This window comes from Bubalus bubalis, chromosome 6 (genome assembly GCF_019923935.1).
Source record: "Bubalus bubalis isolate 160015118507 breed Murrah chromosome 6, NDDB_SH_1, whole genome shotgun sequence".
Lineage (NCBI taxonomy): Eukaryota > Metazoa > Chordata > Mammalia > Artiodactyla > Bovidae > Bubalus > Bubalus bubalis.
Window position 1 is genome coordinate 16141160 of NC_059162.1, and position 21874 is coordinate 16163033.

Sequence of the window (21874 nt, forward strand, 5' to 3'; positions counted from 1 at the left end):
TCGGAGGGGAGGGGCGCGAGGAGGGGGCGGTCGGCCCGCTGGCTGCCCACTGTCCGTCGCGGTGCCGGGGACACTCCCGCCGCCTCCGCTCCGTCCCCCCTGGTCCCCGGGAGTGTGGGCAGGGCTGTCCCGGGGCTTCCGTGGGCCCGGCCTCTCCCACTTCTGGAGGAAAAAGCAGGGGAAGCCCCCGGCGCCCGCCGCCTCCGGAGAGCCGCGGAACCCCCGGCCGTGCAGGCGCTGAAGACGACCTCGGGCGGAGCCCCGGTGCGTCGTGCCTGTCGCCGTCCGTGTCCGGAGCGGCGGCCCGCGTCCGCCGGTTCGGCGCCCTGAGCCCCCTGCCTCGGGCCGTAGGGGCCCCACCCTGCGGGGCGTGGGCGACGGCCGGCCGGGGACCAGCAGAGCAGCCGTCGCGGGGCCTTGCCGCGGCCTCCAGCAACCCAGCCCCGGGGAATGCAGTGGCCCCCGGTCCCTGGCGCCTCTCCGTGTCTAAGCTGGGCCTCCTCGCTCGCCTGCTCCGCGGCCACGACGCTCCTGAGCCGCGCCGGCCGGGCCCCCCTCATGGCGGCCAAGTGGTTCAAGGAGTTCCCCCTGAACCTGAAGACCGTGTCGGAGCGGGCCAAGCCCGGCGGCGGGGGAGGCGGCAAACTGCGCAAGAACTCGGAGGCGGGCGGCTCCGGGCCCGCCCCGGGCAAGGGCCGCAAGAACTCGGCGGCCGAGCTGGGCAGCGGCCGGGCCGGGGTCGGCCCCCCCAAGGACAGCCGGCTGTCCCGGGATAGCCTGCAGGGCCTGATTCAGGCCGCCGCGGGCAAAGGCCGCAAAAACTCCCGGGCCACCGAGGAGGAGCCCCACCGGGGCGCGGCCAAGAGCTCAGGCTGCAGCACCTACATCAACAGGCTCATCAAAGTGGACACTCAGGAGAAGAACGGGAAGAGCAACTACCCCAGCAGCAGCAGTAGCAGCAGCAGTAGCAGCAGCAGCTCTTCCTCCGCGTCCTCTTCCCCTTCGTCTCTGGGCCCCGAACTGGACAAGGGCAAGATCATTAAGCAGCAAGACACGGTAAGAATACAATCTCCCTTGGACCACCTCTGCCCTACTGAAGCCTAACAGTGGGAAGGGAGCATCGTGAACCCGCTGAACTCTAGGGTTTTTTATACCTCAGAGAAGATGAAGATGTATTTTCCCCTTCTGACATTGATGACCGCTAAGTCATCATTTTAAATGATGACCATTTAAAATAATGTGTTTGTTTAATCTTGAAAAATTCTTATTCTAGCCTTGGCAACTTGGCAGAAATGTACTTTCCATTTAATTTTGTTATCAGTTTAGAAGAATAATTGAATGAGACAAGCGGGTGCTTTGTTGAATTTGACTCCCTTGTAGATGTTGTGTATTTTAATTTAGAAATCTAGGAGAATTGCAAAGCTAGACTTGTGTATAACTTTTATTCTTCTTGAGCGTAAGGAATGCTCACCTTTAAACTGCTTAAGTATGAATTTTAAAGCTCCAGGGAATGGATCAGCCACTACCCACCCTCTCTGCTGGAAACTCCATCATTCCTTGCACTTTTACCCAGTATAGAGTTTCTCCACGCTTCACTATCACCCCAAGTTTACAGCCCTTTCATTCATCCCATTGGAGAAGGAAATGGCAATGCACTCCGGTATTCTTGCCTAGAGAATCCCGTTAACAGAGGAGCCTGGTGGGCTGCTGTCCTTAGGGTCGCACAGAGTCAGACACGACTGAAGCGACTCAGCATGCCTGCATGCATTGGAGAAGGAAATGGCAATCCACTCCAGTATTCTTGCCTGGAGAATCCCAGGGACAGAGGAGCCTGGTGGGCTGCCATCTGTGGGGTCGCACGGAGTCGGACACAACTGAAATGACTTGGCAGCAGCATTCATCCCATGAACATTTGTACAGGAGCCATGTAGGATAGGGGGCAAGGGGCTCTAAGGGCTAGGGTTGTGGAGGATATAGAACAGGACAAGGAAATGCCCTGAAGGAAATTACAGATTAGGAGAGGTGTTTCCTGCTTCTTACACGCTGGAGGTTTTCTGGGTACTGTCCAATGTGAGACAGTTAAGAAAAGAAGTGTGAAGAGACCCACTTCATTCGTAAAGAGATGAGTTGGGGTTTTGTTTGTTATTAAAAAGAGAAAGCTCACACCCCGCTCTCAGACTCTAGCCCAGGTGATCACGTCCCTGTCATGAGAACTTTCTCTTGCCCAGGCTTCAAACATGCTGCCCACCTGGGTGGGGTCAGGGGCCGGCAGCACATAACGTGTGTGTCTGCCCTGGCCCTTCTGTTCATCCCTCCATTTACTCTGTCCAGGCATTTACAGCATGCCCACCCGAGTGCCAGACACTGGTGGGAGAGTTTGGGAAGAGGGCCAGCTCACCCAGACATTAGTCAGTGGTCTGTGTGTGTGTTTACCTAGATCATCAGCACCTTGCAGCCAAGTGCTGAGTATCATGCTTCTTGCTCCTCATTGTACCTTGGGGATGCAGGACACCTGAACAGGCAAGAAGCATGGAGTGAGAGAGGGAGTGGTAACCACAGTCCTCTGCAGTGACTGCCCATTATTTTCATGGTCATTGCTTTTCGATGTCTTAAGTTTCTTAGGCCATCTCCTCCCAGGAAGAAAACTCTCATCCAGGTTGCCCCTCCTCCTCACTTCTCCCCATTTATCTGGATTTTTTTCCCAGCCCCCGTGGCACATCTCCGTGAACTCTTTGGAGAATATAATCAGAGATTGTATAAAGGGCTGGGCTTCTTCCCTTAATTTTGATTTACCTTTGGTTTTTTTCTCCCTCTCTTTCTCTTTAACTGGAATATATGCTTTATTTATACTATCCTAGCTGTTTATTTGTGGAGCCACATTGATAATAGGGGAAGTGCTGTGCTTTTTAAAAATGAATGTTTTTTGGGACTTCCCTGGTGGTCCAGCAGTTAAGACTCTGAGTTTGCACTGCAGGAGGCAGGGGTTCTTACCCTGGTCATGGAACTAAGATCCTGGGTGCCTTGCAGTGCAGCCCCTCTCCCCCCAGAAAAAATATATCTTTTCTCCATGAAATTTCCATAAAACTCTTCCTTCCTGAGAAGTACCTGTCAGACACAGGCTCCCACATTGTCACTCAGCTGAGGCACTACAGAACTACTGCACTCACACCACCTTCCCAGGCACCCTCCTGCTTTTGGAAGAATGGACGCTTTCTCTCATAAACACGGATGAAAACTTCCCTGGTGGCACAGTGGATAAGAATCCGCCTGCCAGTGCAGGGGACACGGGTTAGACCCCTGGGCTAGAAAGATTCCACATGCCTCAGAGCAACTAAGCTCGTGCTCTACAGCGTCTGAGCCCACACTCTAGAGCCTGCGAGCAACTTCCTGAGCCCGAATGCCGCAACTCCCGAAGCCTGTGTGCCTGGAGCAGCTGTGCTTCTCAACAGGAGAAGCGATAAGAAGCACTTGGACCACAACGAAGATCAGCCCCCTTACCGCAACTGGAGCAAGTCCACGCACAGCAATAGAGACCTAGTGCAACCAAAAAATGAAAAGGAAGAATATTTTTTAAAAAAACGATCTGATGGTTGTCTATGAGAATCAGTGCATTTATAAATCATTGAACCTAGAACCCCCACAGTACTGTTTAACTCTGACCTGTTTCTTAGGCTTCTTGTTATGAAGCCTATTTCTTTAGAGCTGTTACAAATTCCTTGAGGATGAGAAGAAGGTCTTGGTCTTACTTTGTTCCCTGTCATTGCCTAGCCAGTGCCAGTGGACATGCAGTATCAGCGAGTGATGAGCTGACTTACCATGGCTATGTTGCTCAAATAGTTGGCATTTAAAAAAAAACCAAAATCATAGAAGAGGTAGTAGACCAGTTCATTTTCTTCTACTCTAAGGGCATAGATATCCTCCACCCTCTTCCATCCTCCCCGCCACACTTTAAGCAGCAAATGCCTTATTGCTTGGGAAGAGAGAGGGAGGTGAACAGAGCCTTGGGGATAAGCAGGAGAGCTTGGATGGATTGTTGCCAATCAATTATACTACCAAAATAAACCAGATGTTCGTCCAGCTGGGTGGATAATAATGTGATCAAGTGCAAAAGCTCTTCAGAACTGGTTGGAAATTTTGAACTCTTGGGATCTGCAGGTTTTTAGTAACTTTTTTGATACCATCGTCACTCTGGTATGTGATAATTGTTAGCAGCTTCCCTCTCTGGTTTTCTTACAGGTCATCATTTTAGAAGACTATGCTGACCCTTACGATGCTAAACGGACGAAAGGTCAAAGGGATGCAGAGAGAGTAGGGGAGAACGACGGTTATATGGAACCCTATGATGCCCAGCAAATGATAACAGGTTTGTAACCAGGAGCTGCTGTATACTAAAATCTCGCACTCAACTTGGAATATAGTAAAAAAAATAATAAATAAGAACCAGTGTGTATTGGGGGAAGAGAGATGAAGGAACTTTATCAGATCCTCCTGTGGGGAAGAAACAGAAATTAGACCCAAAACTAAAGTCAAAATATCTAGCTAACATCCTTAATGGTTTTGTATCCTTCAGTTTTAGAGTTTGCGGGGGATCTTTAATGTTTTTCTAATTCTATGCAAAGTGACACTTGAGAATTTGCAGATCTTCTCAGGATGTGATCTCCAGTTTTCAGATAATTTAAATACACCTCTTGGCCACTGTCAAAACTTTGACATCCATAATGGGAGTCATAAATCTGTACCAAGGGGGAATAATTCCGACTTGTAAGTTGAGCAAACACTCTTGTCAATTTTTTGGGTGTCATACTTTTCCTTTTATTCATATTTTCTTAATTTGGTGTAAACCATACTTAAACTAATTATTTAGATTTATTTGTGAAATTTTAGAGTACGCTTTCTTTACTCCATAATGAAAAACTGCTGTTTCTAAGGGCTGACTCAAGGGAGCCTTGTTCAAATGTCCTGGGTTTCATGCCTGGGAAAGGAATAATTGATCACACATGAAAGATTTTGTCTCTTCTGTTTAAAAACAGATTGAAAGGCTGTCAAGCGCGGGCTCCATAAGCATAGTCTCAGGAAAGCCGAGCAGGAGGGTAGCCACAGTGCCCTGGAAGGGTCAGGACAGGCTTCAGGGCCAGAGCCGCAGCAGGAAAGCTCTGCTGTTTCCCGCTCTCTGCTCACAGAGATAAGGCATCGCATCTGGGGGGGGTGCGGCCTGGCCAGGCAGCGGCCCTGAAGGCCACTGGACTGTGACCTCTCCTGAAATCTGTGAATGGAAGGAAGTGAAAACGAACTTAGAATTCTAAAAAATATCAGAGACTTGAATAGGGGGAAAGATTTTCTTTTACATAAAACTGAGGGAAAAGCTTTTCTGAAAAAAAAAAAAAAAAATACTGTTTTGCTTTAATTCGCTTTTCTTTGTCCTTTGGTTTTTATTCCTCTCTTTCTCTTTAATTGGGATAAGTTGTTTATATTATCTGAGATTGTGGGTGGGGGAGGGTTGTTTCATTTTCTTATGGATCCACACTGATAGTAGGGAAACTACTTTGCTTTTTAAAAATGAATAATTTCCCCCCATATAATCCTCACAAAATCCTGAAAACTAGGGGATGCTAATACTACCCCTTGTTACAGGGTAGAAAATAAGATCAAAGAGTTTCTGATGCTCATAAGATGTTCGTAAGGCTCTTTAAGAGACAGAACATAAATTAGAACCCAGATCCTCCCACTCCAGACTGAATGGTATGGTTTCTACACCAAGGTACCTCAGGACACATTTGAAATGGTATATGCAAAAGCACTTTAAACTTTACACTAAATAGCAACCCACTCCAGTATTCTTGCCTGGGAAATCCCATGGACAGAGGAGCCTGGTAGGCTACAGTCCATGGGGTCACAAAGAGTCCCCACGACTTAGCAGCTAAACAGCAAGAATAGCAACAAGGCATCTTTCCACTCAGATTCACAAGGAAAGTTGTATTTAGAAGTCAAAAGTTTGTATATAACTTGTTGCTTTTCCAGAAAAAAAATGAATAAAATTTTAAAATTAAAAAAATAAATAAAAGTCAGTGTCCAATATGAAATAAATGTAATAATAGTAGTAGCTAGCATTTAATACTGGAGCACATATTAAGTCCCAGGCTTTGCTTTAAACAGTTTCAGGAATAAATGTATTTAGGAATGCAACACTAATACATTCAACTAGAGAATAAATTCAAATTTATTAAAAATTTTAATTACTAACTCTTAAGAATTATAATTTTTTTCTCTTTGCTCTTTTAAAAAAATTTATATTGGTGAATTTTAAAAGATACTTTATTTAAAATATCACAAAACACCTACTCAATTAATGTAGAGGATATACCTCTTATTCTACACATAGGTTACACAGCTGGACAGAATAACAGGAAGTGAGTTTACCGGAAGCTGGAAATAAAAGATTTGCTACTGGGTGGGTTTTCTTTTTTTTTTTTTTCCTTTTACCTTTTTTATTCAGTTTGCTCCCTCTAAGGCTTGTCAAAGTCCAAGTTCAGAAATGTCTCATATTTCTTGAGGAATCTTAGGGGAATAAACAAAATTGTTTATTTCAGAATTTCTGCAGAAGACAGGGTTCTGATAAATATAATTTAATTGTGGAGCTCCCAATTTCTGTACTGCCTTATTAACACCTGTGAAGTGGGAGTAACATGCCTGATTTCAACAATGTCTCGGATGTATAGAACAGTGTTCATGATGGTATTTTGTAACAGCCAACAAAAATTTCCCAGGTATTTCTTTGCCATGTTCCAGGCCCTACGCTGGGCTCCAGGCATCCAAGGATGAAGATGCACAGGTCCCAGGTCCTTATGTACCTTACAACCCAAGGGGCAAACAGACCTAACAGCAGAAAAGACATCACTGAGAAATGTGCTAAATGCCGTGAAGAAAAGAATGAAAATCATGATCTGCCTCAGGAAACAGAGGAAGGAATAGAAATTAAAAGGCATTTATTACTTTCCTATGGCCAAGTAACTGTGGGACCCAGACTCCCCAGATTTCCCTTTGCCCAAAACTTTGCTCTTAACTTTTAAAAGCTAAAGATTTGTAAATTTCTGAGTAAATTCTCACTTAGATTTATCTGAAGGATTGTTTTATGAAAAAGATAGGACAAGGAATATGAGGCAATATTAGTTTAAACCTGTTGTTCTTACTGCTAAATTTGCAGGAACATTTTAGCTAAGTAATTAGCAGAAATGTTCCACTTAATTTAGCATGATGAGTTTTTTCCACCAAATGAAAACATTAGCATTGGGAGAGTTTTTCAAAGTTTCCTAAGGTGAGCCGTCGTTCAGCATGTGAGTTCCTTCTGCAGCTGATTGTCACACAAGTCGAGTGTCTCCTAGTTGCCAAGTTGCCAGGTTACCTTACTGAATCCTACCATCCTGTGTGGTGGGCGTTAGAAGTGTCTGATTGACAGAGAAGGCGGCTAAGATTCAGAAAGATTCAATAACTTGTCCCAGTTATGTGGTTGGAGAGTTGGGATACCAGGTCACCCAGCACCCTTTGGTTTTCATTACAGAGCTCCAGTCACAGAGTATCTTTAAATTTTGGTTTTTGCCTCCAAATGGTTTTATTGGTTGGTATAGATAGTCAAATCTAAAGGAGAACCTCCGTTTAAAAAACTGTCCATTATGGAAAAGACAGAAGGCTTTTTTGATTTACTTATTTTGTCTGTATTTTGTTTGTTAAACTTAAGTTTCAGGACTTCTGATTTATACCTGCTTTTGTTCAGATATTTAGATTTGTTTGATAGGAAAACATTAATTTTAAATCAAAAGCTTGAGCACTGATAAAAGATCCCTATTTCTGATTCTAAGGGGAACATGGAGCTTTATAGGGCTTTAAGTCTGATGTTTTGAATACATGAAATGGACTAAGGGAAAGGTATGTTACAAAAATTGTAACTAATATTCTACGTTACATCTTTGAGGCATAAAGTAAGATATGGTAGAGAAAGCAAGGGCTCTGGAGGCAGTGGGTTGCCCCACTGACTACTGCACAGCCTCAGTCTATTCATCTGTGAAAATGGGCTAGCATCTCTTGCTGCATTACTCTGGGCTTCACTGAAATGCAGGTGCAACATGCCTAGTACATGCATCCATGAAAGATATCACAATTATTTAGACACTTTGGAGAGAAAATTCCATTTTCAAAGAGAATTCTTAACAAATATGTTATTGTTGTTTAGTCTCTTAAGTTGTGTCTGACTCTTTTGTGACCCCATAGACTGTAGCCTGCCCGGCTCCTCTGTCCATAGGATTTCCCAGGCAAGAATACTGGAATGGGTTGTCATTTCCTTCTTCAGGGGACCTTCCCGACCCAGGGATGGAACCCAGATTTCCTGCATTACAAGCAGATTTTTTTTACTCCTGGGCCACTAGGGAAACCCCTGAACAAGTATAGGGGACTATTAGTTGCTAACTAGATAATTTAACAACAAAAAAAGTCTTGGTTTTCTGATGTTTTTAAATATAAATGGCGTAATTCTGCACAGCTACAGTTGGAAACTGAGAAGGGAAAAATTTTCGGCCCATATTATGTTTCTCAGCAACCAGTTGCAGATTTGAACTGGTGCGGGTCAGGCCTCGGTCCAGCCCTTGGTGAAATGGGTGTTTATCTGTAGCCCGTTGGCTGCATTCTGTTGTCTGCCGTGGTAAATGGCCTCTATCGGCAGAGCCAGGGTGTAGCTTCCTCTGGCCATTTCCTCCTTCTCAGGCTCGTTTCCTCTCGGAGCCAGCTCTGCACGTCAGGGGCTATTCTCCTGCAGGAAGGGTCGGCTTGCAGCCCCGCGATTGTTTCTGTTTCTATGGCGCCTCAGGTTGGGGGCAGCCAGGTGCTGGAATGAACTGGAAGGTGACTCCCCTTGAAGGGGCAGAGAGGCCTTGTGCTTAAGCCCTTTTTTTCCCTCTAATTAAACATTGTTTTAAAAGATGATCATACTCCTCAGATTTCACCCCCAACGCGGGATCGTCCTGGGATGGAACATTCTCAGCTGTATGCCTTCCAGTGTTTTTCCCAGAGCTCTAAGTGTGCATTGACTATAAGCTAGAAGGAATACAAAGCCCTCATCGTAAAAGTAAGACCCAAATCTGTGTGAAATAAGAACTCAAGATTTTAATCAGGGTACATCATTTTAACACAAACTCATTGAAATTGCCTGTGAACAGGGCTCCTTCTGTCTTAAGGTTGGACTCAACTCTTTCTCCATTTAGTTCAATCCGGACAGAATTGAGGTGAGGACTTTGGGAAAGGTTTCCCCAGCCTGTGCCAGTCTAAACAGAGAATAAACTTAGGTTTTGATCAGAAACTAAAATTCTCAAGTCGTCCTTTGAATGCCTTTGTGTTTTCTCTTTCCTAGTTCTGTAGAAAAGTTCTTTTTCCAAAATTCCAGCCTTATCTTAATTGAACCAAGAGCAGAGTGTGTTTTTTTGTTTCTTGTTTTCCATAACGCCATCTAGAATAAGCAGTGAAGAAAAAAAGCTGTCAATTGAAAGTCAAGAGGCTTGGACCGGAGATGTTGGAGACCTCAAACAACCCGAGGCACCTTCCTGGCCTGGGGGTGGGGAATGGTCCTTAGCTCTCACATTCGGATGTGGAGGTTTTCATGCTAGGGGAACCCTTCTCCTTGGGCTGGGGCTAGCAATGATGAGATTAGTCCTGGAGCGCAGGAGGAACTGAGGTGGCGACCCAGGTGGAGTGGGAGTGCATCTCAGGCTTCTCTTACTGGAATCACCTGGGGGAGCTTTTACAGCTCCATCTCCCAGATTTTTGTTGTTGTTTAGTTACTAAGTCATGTTTGACTCTTTGCAACCCCATGGACTGTAGCCCACCAGGCTCCTCTGTCCATGGGATTTCCTGGGCAAGAATACTGGAGTGGGTTGTCATTTCCTTCTCTAGGGGATCTTCCCTACCCAGGGGTGGAACCCATGTCTCCCGCTTGGCAGGCAGATTCTTTACCACCAAGACACCAGGGAAGCCCCCCCAGCTCAGTTAACCAGGACCTGTGTTGATGGGACCCAGGCCTGAGTCTTCATTAAAGCTCCCCCGGGTGATTCTATGTACCAGACCTGCAGTTTTATAGGATCCAGCTGCAGCAAAGGGCCCCTATCCAGCAGAGTTATAACCTCATCCTACAAGTAAATTTTGCTCCTTTGAATTAATGTCCTGATTTTAATAACTTTTCCCTGGAGTGTTTCATTTACCATCCTTTCCTTGTTATAGAAGTCTGATGGAGTCAGTGGTTCTTCTCCGTCACCATGCCCATTTTCGGTTACTTGTAGAAAGTTTCACTTTCCCTTGTTTCTGTGGCGTTGTAAGTCTCCTGATCCTCTTCTTCCTTACCTGACCATTCCTTCTCAGCCGTTTTTGGTGACACTTCTTTTATCCAGCCTTACCTGAAGTCCCAGATTCTGCTTTTGATCCCCTTTCCTTTCTAATCAGCCTCCTTTTCTCTGATGATTGCTTTCATTCTTACCAGCCATGATCCATGTGTGAGTAACTCCTTGACAGGTACCTCTGACCTTCATCTCTCTGCTGAGCTCCAGATGTATGTTGTCACCTGCCCGGAGAAGTTCTAGAACTCCTTCCCCTCGCTTCCTCTTCCCATCCATCATCCAACCATTATTTAGCACAGCTGTTTCCCACAAAGTCAAACAAGGCATGGGGGGTCCCTGGCCTGGCAGTCTCCACCAAATTGGAAGTTCAGACACGTCGACAAATAAATACACACACTGAGAGAAGTACAAGGTGAGAGTGAATTCATGAAGCGGTACCACCAGTGGGGAGCTGGGGCATTGGAGAAGGTCAGTCGGAGAGAGGAGGAGATACTAGGCCAGACTCCAGAGGGCATAAGACAGTGCAGTGTGCAGGGAACTTAAGAAGTTCTGTTTGGTTGGAACAAAGAATTGGATTTCAGGGGGGACAGGGTGCTGTTGAGAGATGAAATCAGAGAGGGAAATAGGCAGTGATGTGACTACAGAAGGTGTCCGGTGCCATGCTGAGCAGTTAGCACTTTGTAAGAGGACAGTTGAGAGCTTATGGGATGGCAAGTGATGAGATGTTTGTGTTTAAAAAGGTCCTCGTCACTGTGACCGGGTAGACCGACTACAGGCTTCCTCGTGGGCATTTAGAGGAAACCACAGCACAATGCTTGAGTTGGCCTATGGTGGCACTGGTGCTGAAGAATCCGCCTGCCAATCTGGGAGACACAACGTGGGTTTGATCCCTGGGTTGGGAAGATCCCCTGGAGGAGGAAATGGCAACCCACTCCAGTATTCTTGCCTGGAAAATTCCATGGACAGAGGAGCCTGGCAGGCTTCAGTACATGGGGCTGCAGATTCATTTGGACAAGACTGAGCAACTAAACCTCAACACATGATGCCTCTGGGCCCTGAGCTACTCAGTCCCCAGACTGCTGCTGCTTTCCCACTGTGGCTCGCTGGCTGGTTGGCCGGTGCTTAGGTGATTTGCATCAGATACTTTGCATTGATTTCTAGGCTTCCATTCAGGGCATACCTTTATTCTATCTTGTGCACTGTGTTGGAGTTCTCTTCCAGGAAAAAAAAAAAAAAATATATATATATATATATATATAAAGAGAGAGAGAGACAGAGAGAGAGAGAGAGAGTTATTTATATAGTTGTTAATTATATACAATTATAACAATTATATAATAATTGTTACTACCTGTTTAAAAACTTGTAATGGTTCACTACTGTATACAGAACAATCGAAACTTTTTAATTCTGGCTTTTAAAACTTCTCCACTTTGGTGCCTGTCCTGCCTTTTCCAGCTTTCTTCTCCCATACCACCTCTCCTCTCCTGGTCTTCTGTCCTTTGAACTTCTCTCTCGATTCCCTGTGATGAGAACAAGCCCTTTCTTGTTCCCACCTCCATATCTTCACTCAGGCAGCTTCCTCCACTGGAAAAGACCTCTTCTATCAAAGTCAATGCATCTTCCATTTCTCTTCCACTTGGAGTCAATCCAAGTGTAGTGCCTAAGAGTATGGCTTCTAGAGCCCAACTTCCTGCTTTTGAATCCAGGCTTTGCACTTGCCGTCTTTAGCAATTTCCTTAAACTCTTTGTGCTTCAGTTTTGTCCTGTTATATGGGGAACTAATAGTGTCCACCTCCTAGGGCGGTTGTGAAAATTACAATGCACTTAGAAAAAAATATGTAATGCATGGTACACTATTGCTAAATGTTAGCTCTTGAGATATTAGTTTTGTTGCCCCACCCCCTCCGCCCCAACAACTCTTTTACATATTCCGGGAGATAGTGAAGGACAGGGAAGCCTGGCATGCTGCAGTCCATGGGGTCTCAAAGAGTCAGACATGACTTAGTGACTGAACAACAACATTCTGTCTTTGTTAGCCTGTTAAGCATTATTTGTAAATGCATCACTAGGTCGAAACCACCTTGAATTCAAGAACTCTGTCTAATGAACCTAAATATCTTCCCTCAATGTATGTGGCCCAGTGCTTGAATATAGTAGACACTCACTTTTTATTAAAATAAACTGCTCTCAGCTTCCTAACAAGACATAAAGCCTTTGAAAATGACCCATACTCAAGAGGAGACAGGGGTACCAGGAACTATGGAGCAGGTCCCCTGAGGCCCCTTCTCTTTCCTCCAACCACACGGCCCCAGAGGCAGGCCTGCCTTCCGTTGTGAGTCCCTAATCCCTGGACTTGATCCCGTATCTGGCTCAGGGGACTGGCGGGAAGTTGTAGGGCCCTTCCCCGACAGCGGGGCCGTCATCAGCCCCTGTAAGCAACAATCCAGGTGTTCTCGGACACTTCCAACCAGACAGACTGGTCTGGTCGGAAGAGAAGCGGTGATTCGGTTCATCACCGGGCTTCCAGGGTACATTTTCTTCAAAAGTATTCTGTGCGGTGTGTTTTTCAGAAATCAGACGACGAGGTTCCAAAGACCCCCTGGTGAAGGCGCTTCAGCTGCTCGACAGCCCCTGCGAGCCTGGAGAGAACGGCCCGAAGCCCGAGGCGCTGGCGAAGCGCCGGAGCTCCAAGGAGCTGCTGGGGAAGGCGCCGCAGCTGTACGACACGCCCTACGAGCCCGCGGCCGAAGCGGGCCCCTTCGCCGCCGAGGGGCCGGAGCGGAAGGCGAGGTTGCCTCCGGACAGCCACGGACGGCTGCCCCAGGACGACGAGAGGCCCGCGGCCGAGTACGAGCAGCCCTGGGAGTGGAAGAAGGAGCAGATTGTGCGGGCGCTATCGGGTGAGGGCTGGGTCCGTGTCCGCTCCTGCCTTCTTTCATCTTCCCTGCTGGAAAACCCCCGCCCGCCCGTTAAGCCAAGGCGCTTTTCTTTGTGTTCCTCGACTGCAAGTTTCTTTTTCCAAGAAATTTGATGACATGGGGAAATAAAAATTTGGCTATGGTTGAAAGAACAGAACTGAAGAAGACCCCTTAATGTTGCTCTATCTTAATGGTCCTCTATCTTTCTGGGCATCTTCATTTCCCTTTATCCTGCAGTATGCAACTGTTTGGGAAATGCCTTAAATCACTACTAGAAAAACCTTATCTAATCACCACTAAAAGCTATCACATTGAGAGCGGCTGCTTCTAACTCTTGGTGCTGTTCCTCCAACCTGTTGACATCTCTGTTTATCATAAGATGGCAGTAGTGGATCAAATGGACTATAGGAGAGGTGGTTGGAAAGCAGGAGGAAGCTAGCTTTTTTTTTTCCTGTCGAAAATCCTCCTAAAGGAATCAATTCTTCAGCTGTGAACTGTTTTTAATAACTTAAGAGGAAGCTGATGAGTAGATTTTCAATAGATATTAAAGATCAGTCTCCCTCCTGCTTCTCCCAAGACATAGTTTTTCTACTTATCTGGCCACCTGATTTCTTTTGCCTTTGATTGTAAAAGTTAGGAATATCTTTTCCCTCTAACAGTAAAGTACTTTTGATTAAAACTTTCATCAGTGTAAAGCGTGAATAGAAAAGGTAATTTGTTTGATAGCAAACATTTGAGTCCGGATGGGCTTTCCCCGGGGCTCAGCTGGTAAAGAACCCGCCTGCCAGTACAGGAGACTCGAGATGTGATTTCAATCCCTGGGCTAGGGAAGATCCCCTAGAGAAGAAAATGGCAACCCACTCCAGTATTCTTGCCTGGGAAATCCCATGGACAGAGGAGCCTGGCAGGCTAGTCTGTGGGGTCCCAAAGAGTCAGAGCTGACTGAGCATGGGTGTGCGCGCACACACGTATTTGAATCAGGTTTTCTTTTTGTGTGCTTTAATTTTTTAAATAATTTTATTCAAGAATAGTTGATTTAGTGTTGTGTTAATTTCTGCTGTACAGCAAAGTGACTCAGTTATACATACATATATTCTTTCTTGTATTCTTTCCCATAATGGCTTATCACAGGATATTGAATATCGTTCCCTCTGCTGTTGTTTACCATCCTATACATACTAGTTTGAATATGCTAATTCCAGGCTCCCAGTCCTTCCCTCCCCACCCTCAAGTCAGTTTTTGTTTTATTTTAGAATTATTTCCCACAAATCCCTACTGGTTACTGACCACTGGGCTAGATGCTGCTCATTTTCTCTATCTTCTGTCCAACCTAGATGTCATAGCATTGTTAAGACACTGTTAGTAGTTTCTATTTCTCAGTTGATTTTTCTCTTTATTATTTCATAGTGAAAACTTCATTTGGTTTCATAGAACAATGCACACTCTTGGAAGGAGTCATTACCTGAAACTCTGTTCAGTCTTTTATTCTAAATATACCAAAAGGACGAGTTTTTTTTAAAGTACGTTCTGAAATATACTGAAGTGGTTTCTCCTCATGTTCTAAAACCATCCTCTATTAATGAACATCTTGCAGTAAAAGTGGCCGCGTGTGGATGCTAACAGTATGATCTGATATCAGACAGCAGGAGCTCAGGTACCCCAGGGCCTTTGTAGTACATTTTAGCTCAAATTAAAGAGGGAGGAAAGCTTCTTTCCTAAGATGAGGCAGACAAGTTCTTTTCTTTGAGTTGTACACAGGTCATCTCAGTGGCCTCTGATGTTAAATGGAGCCTTCCTTCCAGTTCAGTTTGAAGGCTCTGAGCGACCTTCTGTCAAGGAGGAGGCAGCGAGGCAGCACCACCGACAGAAGAGCTGGACCCAGAAGATCTTGAAGCCAGCCCTGACTGACCACAGTGAGGGGGAGCGAGTGGACCCAGCCCTGCCGCTGGAGAAGCAGCCGTGAGTCTCCTCCCCAGACACACGTGACACAAGGTGGCTGGGAGCTTGTTGAGAGCCTTGGCGGGGCACACTAGCTCATTTTAAGTCTTTCTGGTGTTGAATACTTGTCTGGGTGGAGCTTACTGGTGAAAACCCATTTTCTAAGCCCAGGGCCTTTGGCCTTTGTGCCTAGGGGAAAATGAGGCCCCAGAACCCGATCTCAAATTCCATTCCCCTGTGTAGAGTGAAAACTTTTTAAGTGACTCTAGCCCTGTTAACTCCCTCTGGGGTGATGGATAGGTTTTGTGATCCAGGATTACCCAGATCTCATTTCGTCTATTTTGAATGGGAAGCCGGATCTAGTCCGGGCTGTTGAACTTTCATCAGAAGTTCATTTCCAAAATTGCCTTATGGAATGAGGCCCTGTCTGGATTGGGATCTTGATGCTCATGGTTTCTCCCCCTGCCCCATTTGTCAGTTGGTATCATGGTGCCATCACCCGTGCTGAGGCAGAGAGTCGACTACAGTCCTGCAAAGAAGCTGCGTACCTGGTTCGAAACAGCGAGTCAGGAACCAGTAGGTACTCCATTGCACTAAAGTGAGTATTAAGCATCCTGGGCTCTCCCTGTCTGGATGGAAGAGTGGGGTGCAGACTTTCCTATCATGGGAAAATGACCAGGCAAAAAAGATATGTTGGGTTAGCCAAAAAGTTCATTTGGGTTTTCCTGTAAGAGCTTACACTTTTTGGTCAACCCAATACTTTATATGGTCCACAGGGATACATATTGTCAGAAAATAAGATGGGTTTGCTTGGACAACAGAATATGACATACTTTGTTTAATGCAAAATTGAGAGAATTCCCTGGCTGCTCAGTGGTTAGGACTCGGCGCTTTCACTGCCATGGCCCGAGGTTCAATCCGTGGTCAAGAAACTAAGTTCCTGCAAGCCAAATGGTGCAGCCAAAAAAAGAAAGAATTCAAAATTGGTGTTGGGTAAATGTCTCGATATCCCTTATGATAAAGAGGGGTAAATATCCCTATTTCATTTCATTGTACATTGATTAGTTTCTGCCTTTTGTGATCTAAAGTAGGTCCTCTTAGAGAAATAATTTCTGATAAAAATAATAATTTCTAACAGGATAGTTGAGTCGTTCTTTTACTCTCTAGTGTTTGAGGCTTTAAGTAAATCAGAGATTCCTTGATTGTCACAATGCCAACTGCAATTTTGGGACCAGTTTCTTCTCTTGAAGAAGGAAACACTGCCTTGTGATGACTCCCCTGTCCAATTGTACGCAGAACATTCATTTTTGCCCGGTAGGCTTATTCCAATCAGCCTGGTGTCATGGAAATTCTCGTTGCTCTGCGAGTTCAGTGGTGCTATATTGGAGGATCATTGTCAAGAGCCCTAACAGCATTTCCTTCCTGAGGAAGCTGAGCCCCTGCAGCTGAAACAATCAGACTGGAGGGGAAAAGAGGTTGAGGGGGGAGCAGCATGGCTCAGAAAATGGGATAGGCTACCAGATACACAATGCCAGGAATAGCTTTGCTGTGTTCCCGAAGCGGGTGCTTGTGGATTAGACCTTTGAGCCTTTGGTGCCAGCTGTCATATACAACCAGAAACAGTGTTTCCAGATTGGGGGGTGGGGGTGGAGGAAGAAACAGTTTTATTATTCTTAATGTTTCCTTTGGGGAGGAAAGAAAGAGGAAAGCTTTCACATGTCTTTTTAGCCTTGAGAAGAGGTGAGTTTAAACCTCACCTTAGTGGTCTCACTCTTGGGCTTAAGCACTAGTTTGGCAATTTGGGGGCAAGGAGGGACTGGGCAATTTTTTTTTTCTTCCCCTTTTGGTCCAGTGCCTGATGACTTGTGTGTGTTAAGGATCAATGACCCAGGGGTGATGCACATTTAGCTGAGGGTTGTGAAGCTTCTGTGTGCCCTGCTAGAGTGCTGAAAGCTCTTCTGTTTGTATATAACAGTTCCAGGAGTGGCTGGGAACCTGTTGGCCTATGAATCTAGCTGAGATTGTTTTCAGTGGGGAGGGATCCCTCTGCTCACTCATTCATGTTTTCTCCTCCATTTTGGTTTTGCTGCAGGACTAGTCAAGGATGCGTCCACATCATAGTGGCTCAGACCAAAGACAACAAGTACACCCTGAATCAGACGAGTGCTGTCTTTGGCAGCATCCCGGAAGTGGTACACTATTACTCCAGCGAGAAACTGCCTTTCAAGGGCGCAGAGCACATGACCTTGCTGTACCCTGCGCACAGCAGGCTGCACCAGGGTCCAGCCTCCAAAAGCCCCGGCGGGGCTGCTCACACCTAGGAGGGCATCAGCACCCAACCGGATTCTCAGGGCTGGACTGCACCGTAATATTTGGGAGGAAGCAGGACTCTTCATTTAGAAGTCAAGAAGTCTTTGGCCTTGAATCCATTCCATGACTCTTGGTTACTGACCTGTGCCTTTTCTCCTTGCTAAGCAGTTCTATGACGAGAAACCATAATTTACCAGTTGCCTCCACTCCCTGAGTAGGGTTGTCTATTTGGGGCGTGACCCTCAGGAAAGGTAAGTCAGGAGTCCAGAAATACTAAGGTTCTCCAAAAATGCACTAGTTATTCCCTGGGATACCTAATCTCCAAATAAAGCAACAAACTTGGAATTTATATAAAACAACAAAAAATGATCAAACGGACCCAAAGAGCATGTAATATGAGACCCCTTCTTGGGGAAAAGCATGAACAGTGGAAAATGACTAACAGTGGACACTTTGGAAAAAACTACCTTTCTCTCTTGAGGGGCCTAGTTCAACTCCAGAGTCCATAAAAAGTCACAACTTTAGAGTCTGGCCAAAGGATTATTTTGTCGGCCAGCCTTCTAAGCAAAGTTTGTGTTTTCTCAATTTCTGTGGACTTTTTTGACGAATCAGTTATATAAGCATAAATAAGAAGGAAGATGCCCGTGATTTAAGAATCACCAGTATTATTAAGCATTGGCAGTATTGCCATAATTCTGAATTACAGAATTAAGTTGCAGAATAAGATACACAACGAAGATTTCATTTCTGAGTTTTAACAAATCTGAAAATTTACAAAGCTCAACAATTGTTATTGAATAATAGAACCTCTGATCTCTTTTGTTTCATCTTTGTCCATTTTAGTAGTTATTAAAACAACTGAATTTTTTATTTTTAGCCCTAAAATTAAATATACTTTGCATTTTAGAGTAACTATATATATATATATGGGGTCCCCTTATATATATATATATAGGATATGATTGTGGGAACTGGGTCTCTAAAACCTGCAGTTTCTCTCATGCTGTACAAAGCAGACTGGTTTGCACTATATTAAAATATTTTAAGAGACTGATGTTTTCTCTAACCTCTACTGCTTAAAGATATTAAAATAATATAGTATCATTATCTTTATGATCTATTATGAACTTATATCACCAATGTACTTACTGTGAAAAAAAAAAAAAAAAACCTGTGGAAATGGCATACTGTGAGAAGGCTCCAGTGAGTGGCTCTGTGATGAAAACTGAGCAGATGTTTCTGTATTGTGGGGTTTGTAATTTGGTTCTTGAAACTGGTCCAGATACAAATGTGCTGACTGTCATCAATGAAAAGTTAACTTTTGTAACTAATGTTAAATACACAAAAAAATGTTGACCCAGTTAACTTTTAGGGAAACATATCCTTCTGGTTATTAGTTATCACTCTACTATTAGGATTTAGAGATTAGTAAATATTCGCATCTTTATTCAGTTAAGAATGTACCCAGAGTTGTATGATCTTTGTTTTTAAAAATTTGAAAAGAACTTTTCCTCACTGGATCTCAATGATTTTATTAGTCAAGAATGTTCTGTTTTTTAAGTACTGATAGAATTTTTTAAATGTACTGGTGTATCTACTTGTCTTTAGTACAAGATTTTTTTTTTTTAATTTTTAGCATCCATGGTTCCATTCACCAAATATTTATTTTCTTCCATATACAAATAATTCATTCTATTAAGCTTATTTTCAGTTCAGCATTCCAGAAATTAAATCTTGGGTTTTTTTTTTACTTATTCTACAAAGGAAGTTCAGCAGGTATCCCAATTTTACTAAATGCTGAAAACTTTGTAAAATGTTTCTTTGTGCACTAAATGATTTCTGGCCCATACCCAGCAACTGTGATGAATGTAATAATGAAGTAACATTTTGAAAGCAGACCTGATACATTAAGTATTTATTGAGCTTCTATCATAGGCTCAGTGTTGTGCTTTCTTTATACTGTTTTTCTGGGACAGTCATGCTGTTTTCTTTATATAATTAAAAGTGGAGATGTGTTTATATATAGTCCAGTTCCTTCACAATTGTACAGGAGGTTATAGTAAGAAGAAACAGTAAATTTTTAGAAGGGGGGGTAAGCTGCTATTTTCTTCTAAAGTTGTGACACAAGCTGACAAAAGCCAGGGAATTCACAGCTGGGTGGTGGCACAAAGTACCATATGTTCTGAAAACAATTAGGCCCAGCAGGGTGTCCCTAATGGCTTCCTTGTTAAGCCTCCAGGGCCAGCTGATCTGAAGCCTTGTGACATGTCTCTCTGAGCTCTGAATGCTTGGGCTTTTTTGTCACTTTGTCCTGATACAAGTGTTTTCCTGTGGTCTTCATTCTCTTGAGTTCATTCAGTCTCCTGAAATATCTTCTGATTCTTTCTGGAGAGAACAATGTCTGTTCACAAATCTGTACTCATTTGCCTTGAATTTTAGCATCCATGGACCTTTTTATGACTGTCCTTGCCTCTTTATCACACTTTGTTTCTAAAAAATGCTTTGCTGCCTGTTAAGATGGGTTTATTTCATTATCTCGTTTCAGGCCTCTAAGGACAGAGAGTGAAGGGACATTTTTATTTACTTTGCTGCCACAGTTTTTTTTTTTTAATCGGGATGAATTTCAACCACTGCAGATGGTATATTTAAATAAATAGGAATAAAAGAGAAATGTTGATACATGTACAAAAAGGTAAATACAAAAATGCCTACTCTGTTCTGGGGATGGAAGTGTCCTTTGTAGTTATCCAAAGTATTTTCTTAAGAAGTATATATCAAAAGAGCCTTTATTCTTTGCTGCTTTAAGTCTCGCTGTTTTGCTGAATAGTTACTCTTTATTGACCTCTGCCACAGGGTGGGGAGTGTGGGCAGATAATTTATAGGGCCAGCCAGATGTTTTTGAGATAGATGGGAATATAGTCCATATTTTTTAATTGGGTCATTTTAACTATGTAATTACTCTGTTAATGGCCACTGTTAGTAAATCTTAATACTTAATTCAGAAGAACAGCTGAGCATTTGAGACATTCTTCAGTTGCTTTTTAAATGAGAGTAGCTTTTCTAGTCTATTAAAATGTCCTTTTTTAGTCAAAGGTTAATGGCTCATTTTTCCTTCCGTCTAGGGGGTATATATTTCATTTCCCTTCTCTCCTGATCCTTTTAATACAATATTTAGCAGAATTTATTTGATACCTTTCTCACAAATGTCTTTTATTCATTTGTCTCTTATTTCCCATAACCAGCACTATCTTGGCCTTGTGATCTATTTAGAACCACTCTTTATTGTCTTCTCCAATTTATGTACCCCGTTTACTTGGAGAAACTTGGCCTGCAGTGAACCTTAATTTTTCCCACCTTAATTTCTGACCCTATAGGAGGAAAATGGTGGTGTGTTACTGCCATCTAATGGAGAGCAGGAAAACTGCAGTGGGAAAACAGCGCATTTAGGGCAGGGTTTTCTGAAGGATTTCTGACACAGTCCTTAGCAGGAAAATGATGACGCAGCAGTTGCCATCTTGAAATCTGCCCTTTCCACAGGAAAGGTGATTTGCAACCTAACACAGCCATCGTCAGGAGGTCCCTGGACTATGGTTGGATCATGACGTTTAGAGTCTGAAATTGTTTCTTAATGAATATGCTGGCAAAAGATCATGGAGACAAGCATCTCATTTTTGTCACATTCTTAACTGTTCAGTTACTTTGGGGCCTTAACATTTTAAGTATCAACTAATACATAATAAGTTTTGAAAATATTTGAAGATTGTATGTAATGCAGGTGCATATCTATAGTACTTAAGTAATTTATAGTATATCAGAAGGATTTTATTAAAATTTCTGGATGTATTGCAGTAGCCAACATAAGCTGCATGCCCTCCTGAAGATGGTTTACTCTGAAATGTAACTTTAAATAAACATTATTCCAAGAAAGTCTGTGTTTCTGCTTGAGTCAATTAGTGTTGAGAATCACCTCCCTTCATTAAAAACAAACAAACAAACAAAAAACAACCCTTTTCTGCCATAGCAGGGAGAGTCAGAAGTTTCATTTGCAGTCATTATTGATGAAATGTGTAAACAAACCACAGGTAAACACAACTCCCCGGTGTGACCTTAATTTTTTTTTTCCCCAGTTCAGCTTGAGAGCTCTGTTTTCCTTCCCACATAAAACAGTAACACTTGTTTTTGAAGCTTTCCTCTGTCCTCAGTCTTCTTCCTGAGTAGCAGTTGTTACATTTGTCCTTGCCCCTGACTAGGTATCTGAGTTGTGGCTTTGCTTTTGATCTTTGTTGTCCATACGCATGCGCCCAGCCCCCTCTGTGGGGCATGGCGCTATGGTCT

General features: G+C 44.0%; 1 protein-coding gene and 1 long non-coding RNA gene across 2 annotated transcripts; one reads left to right on the forward strand and one right to left on the reverse strand.

Moving 5' to 3' along the window:
• The first annotated feature begins 65 nt into the window (after positions 1-65).
• Positions 66-21466, forward strand: SHE (Src homology 2 domain containing E). Its single transcript, XM_006044205.4, has 6 exons — positions 66-1056; positions 4237-4363; positions 12944-13273; positions 15094-15250; positions 15708-15827; positions 17322-21466. The coding sequence occupies exons 1-6, from the start codon at positions 451-453 to the stop codon at positions 17548-17550; spliced, it is 1569 nt and encodes a 522-aa protein (XP_006044267.3). The 5' UTR covers positions 66-450; the 3' UTR covers positions 17551-21466.
• Positions 2382-6582, reverse strand: LOC112585547. Its single transcript, XR_003109969.2, has 3 exons — positions 6481-6582; positions 3499-3534; positions 2382-2512 (listed from the first exon to the last, which is right to left on the reverse strand). It is a non-coding gene; the product is annotated as an uncharacterized LOC112585547 (long non-coding RNA).
• Positions 21467-21874: the final 408 nt, after the last annotated feature.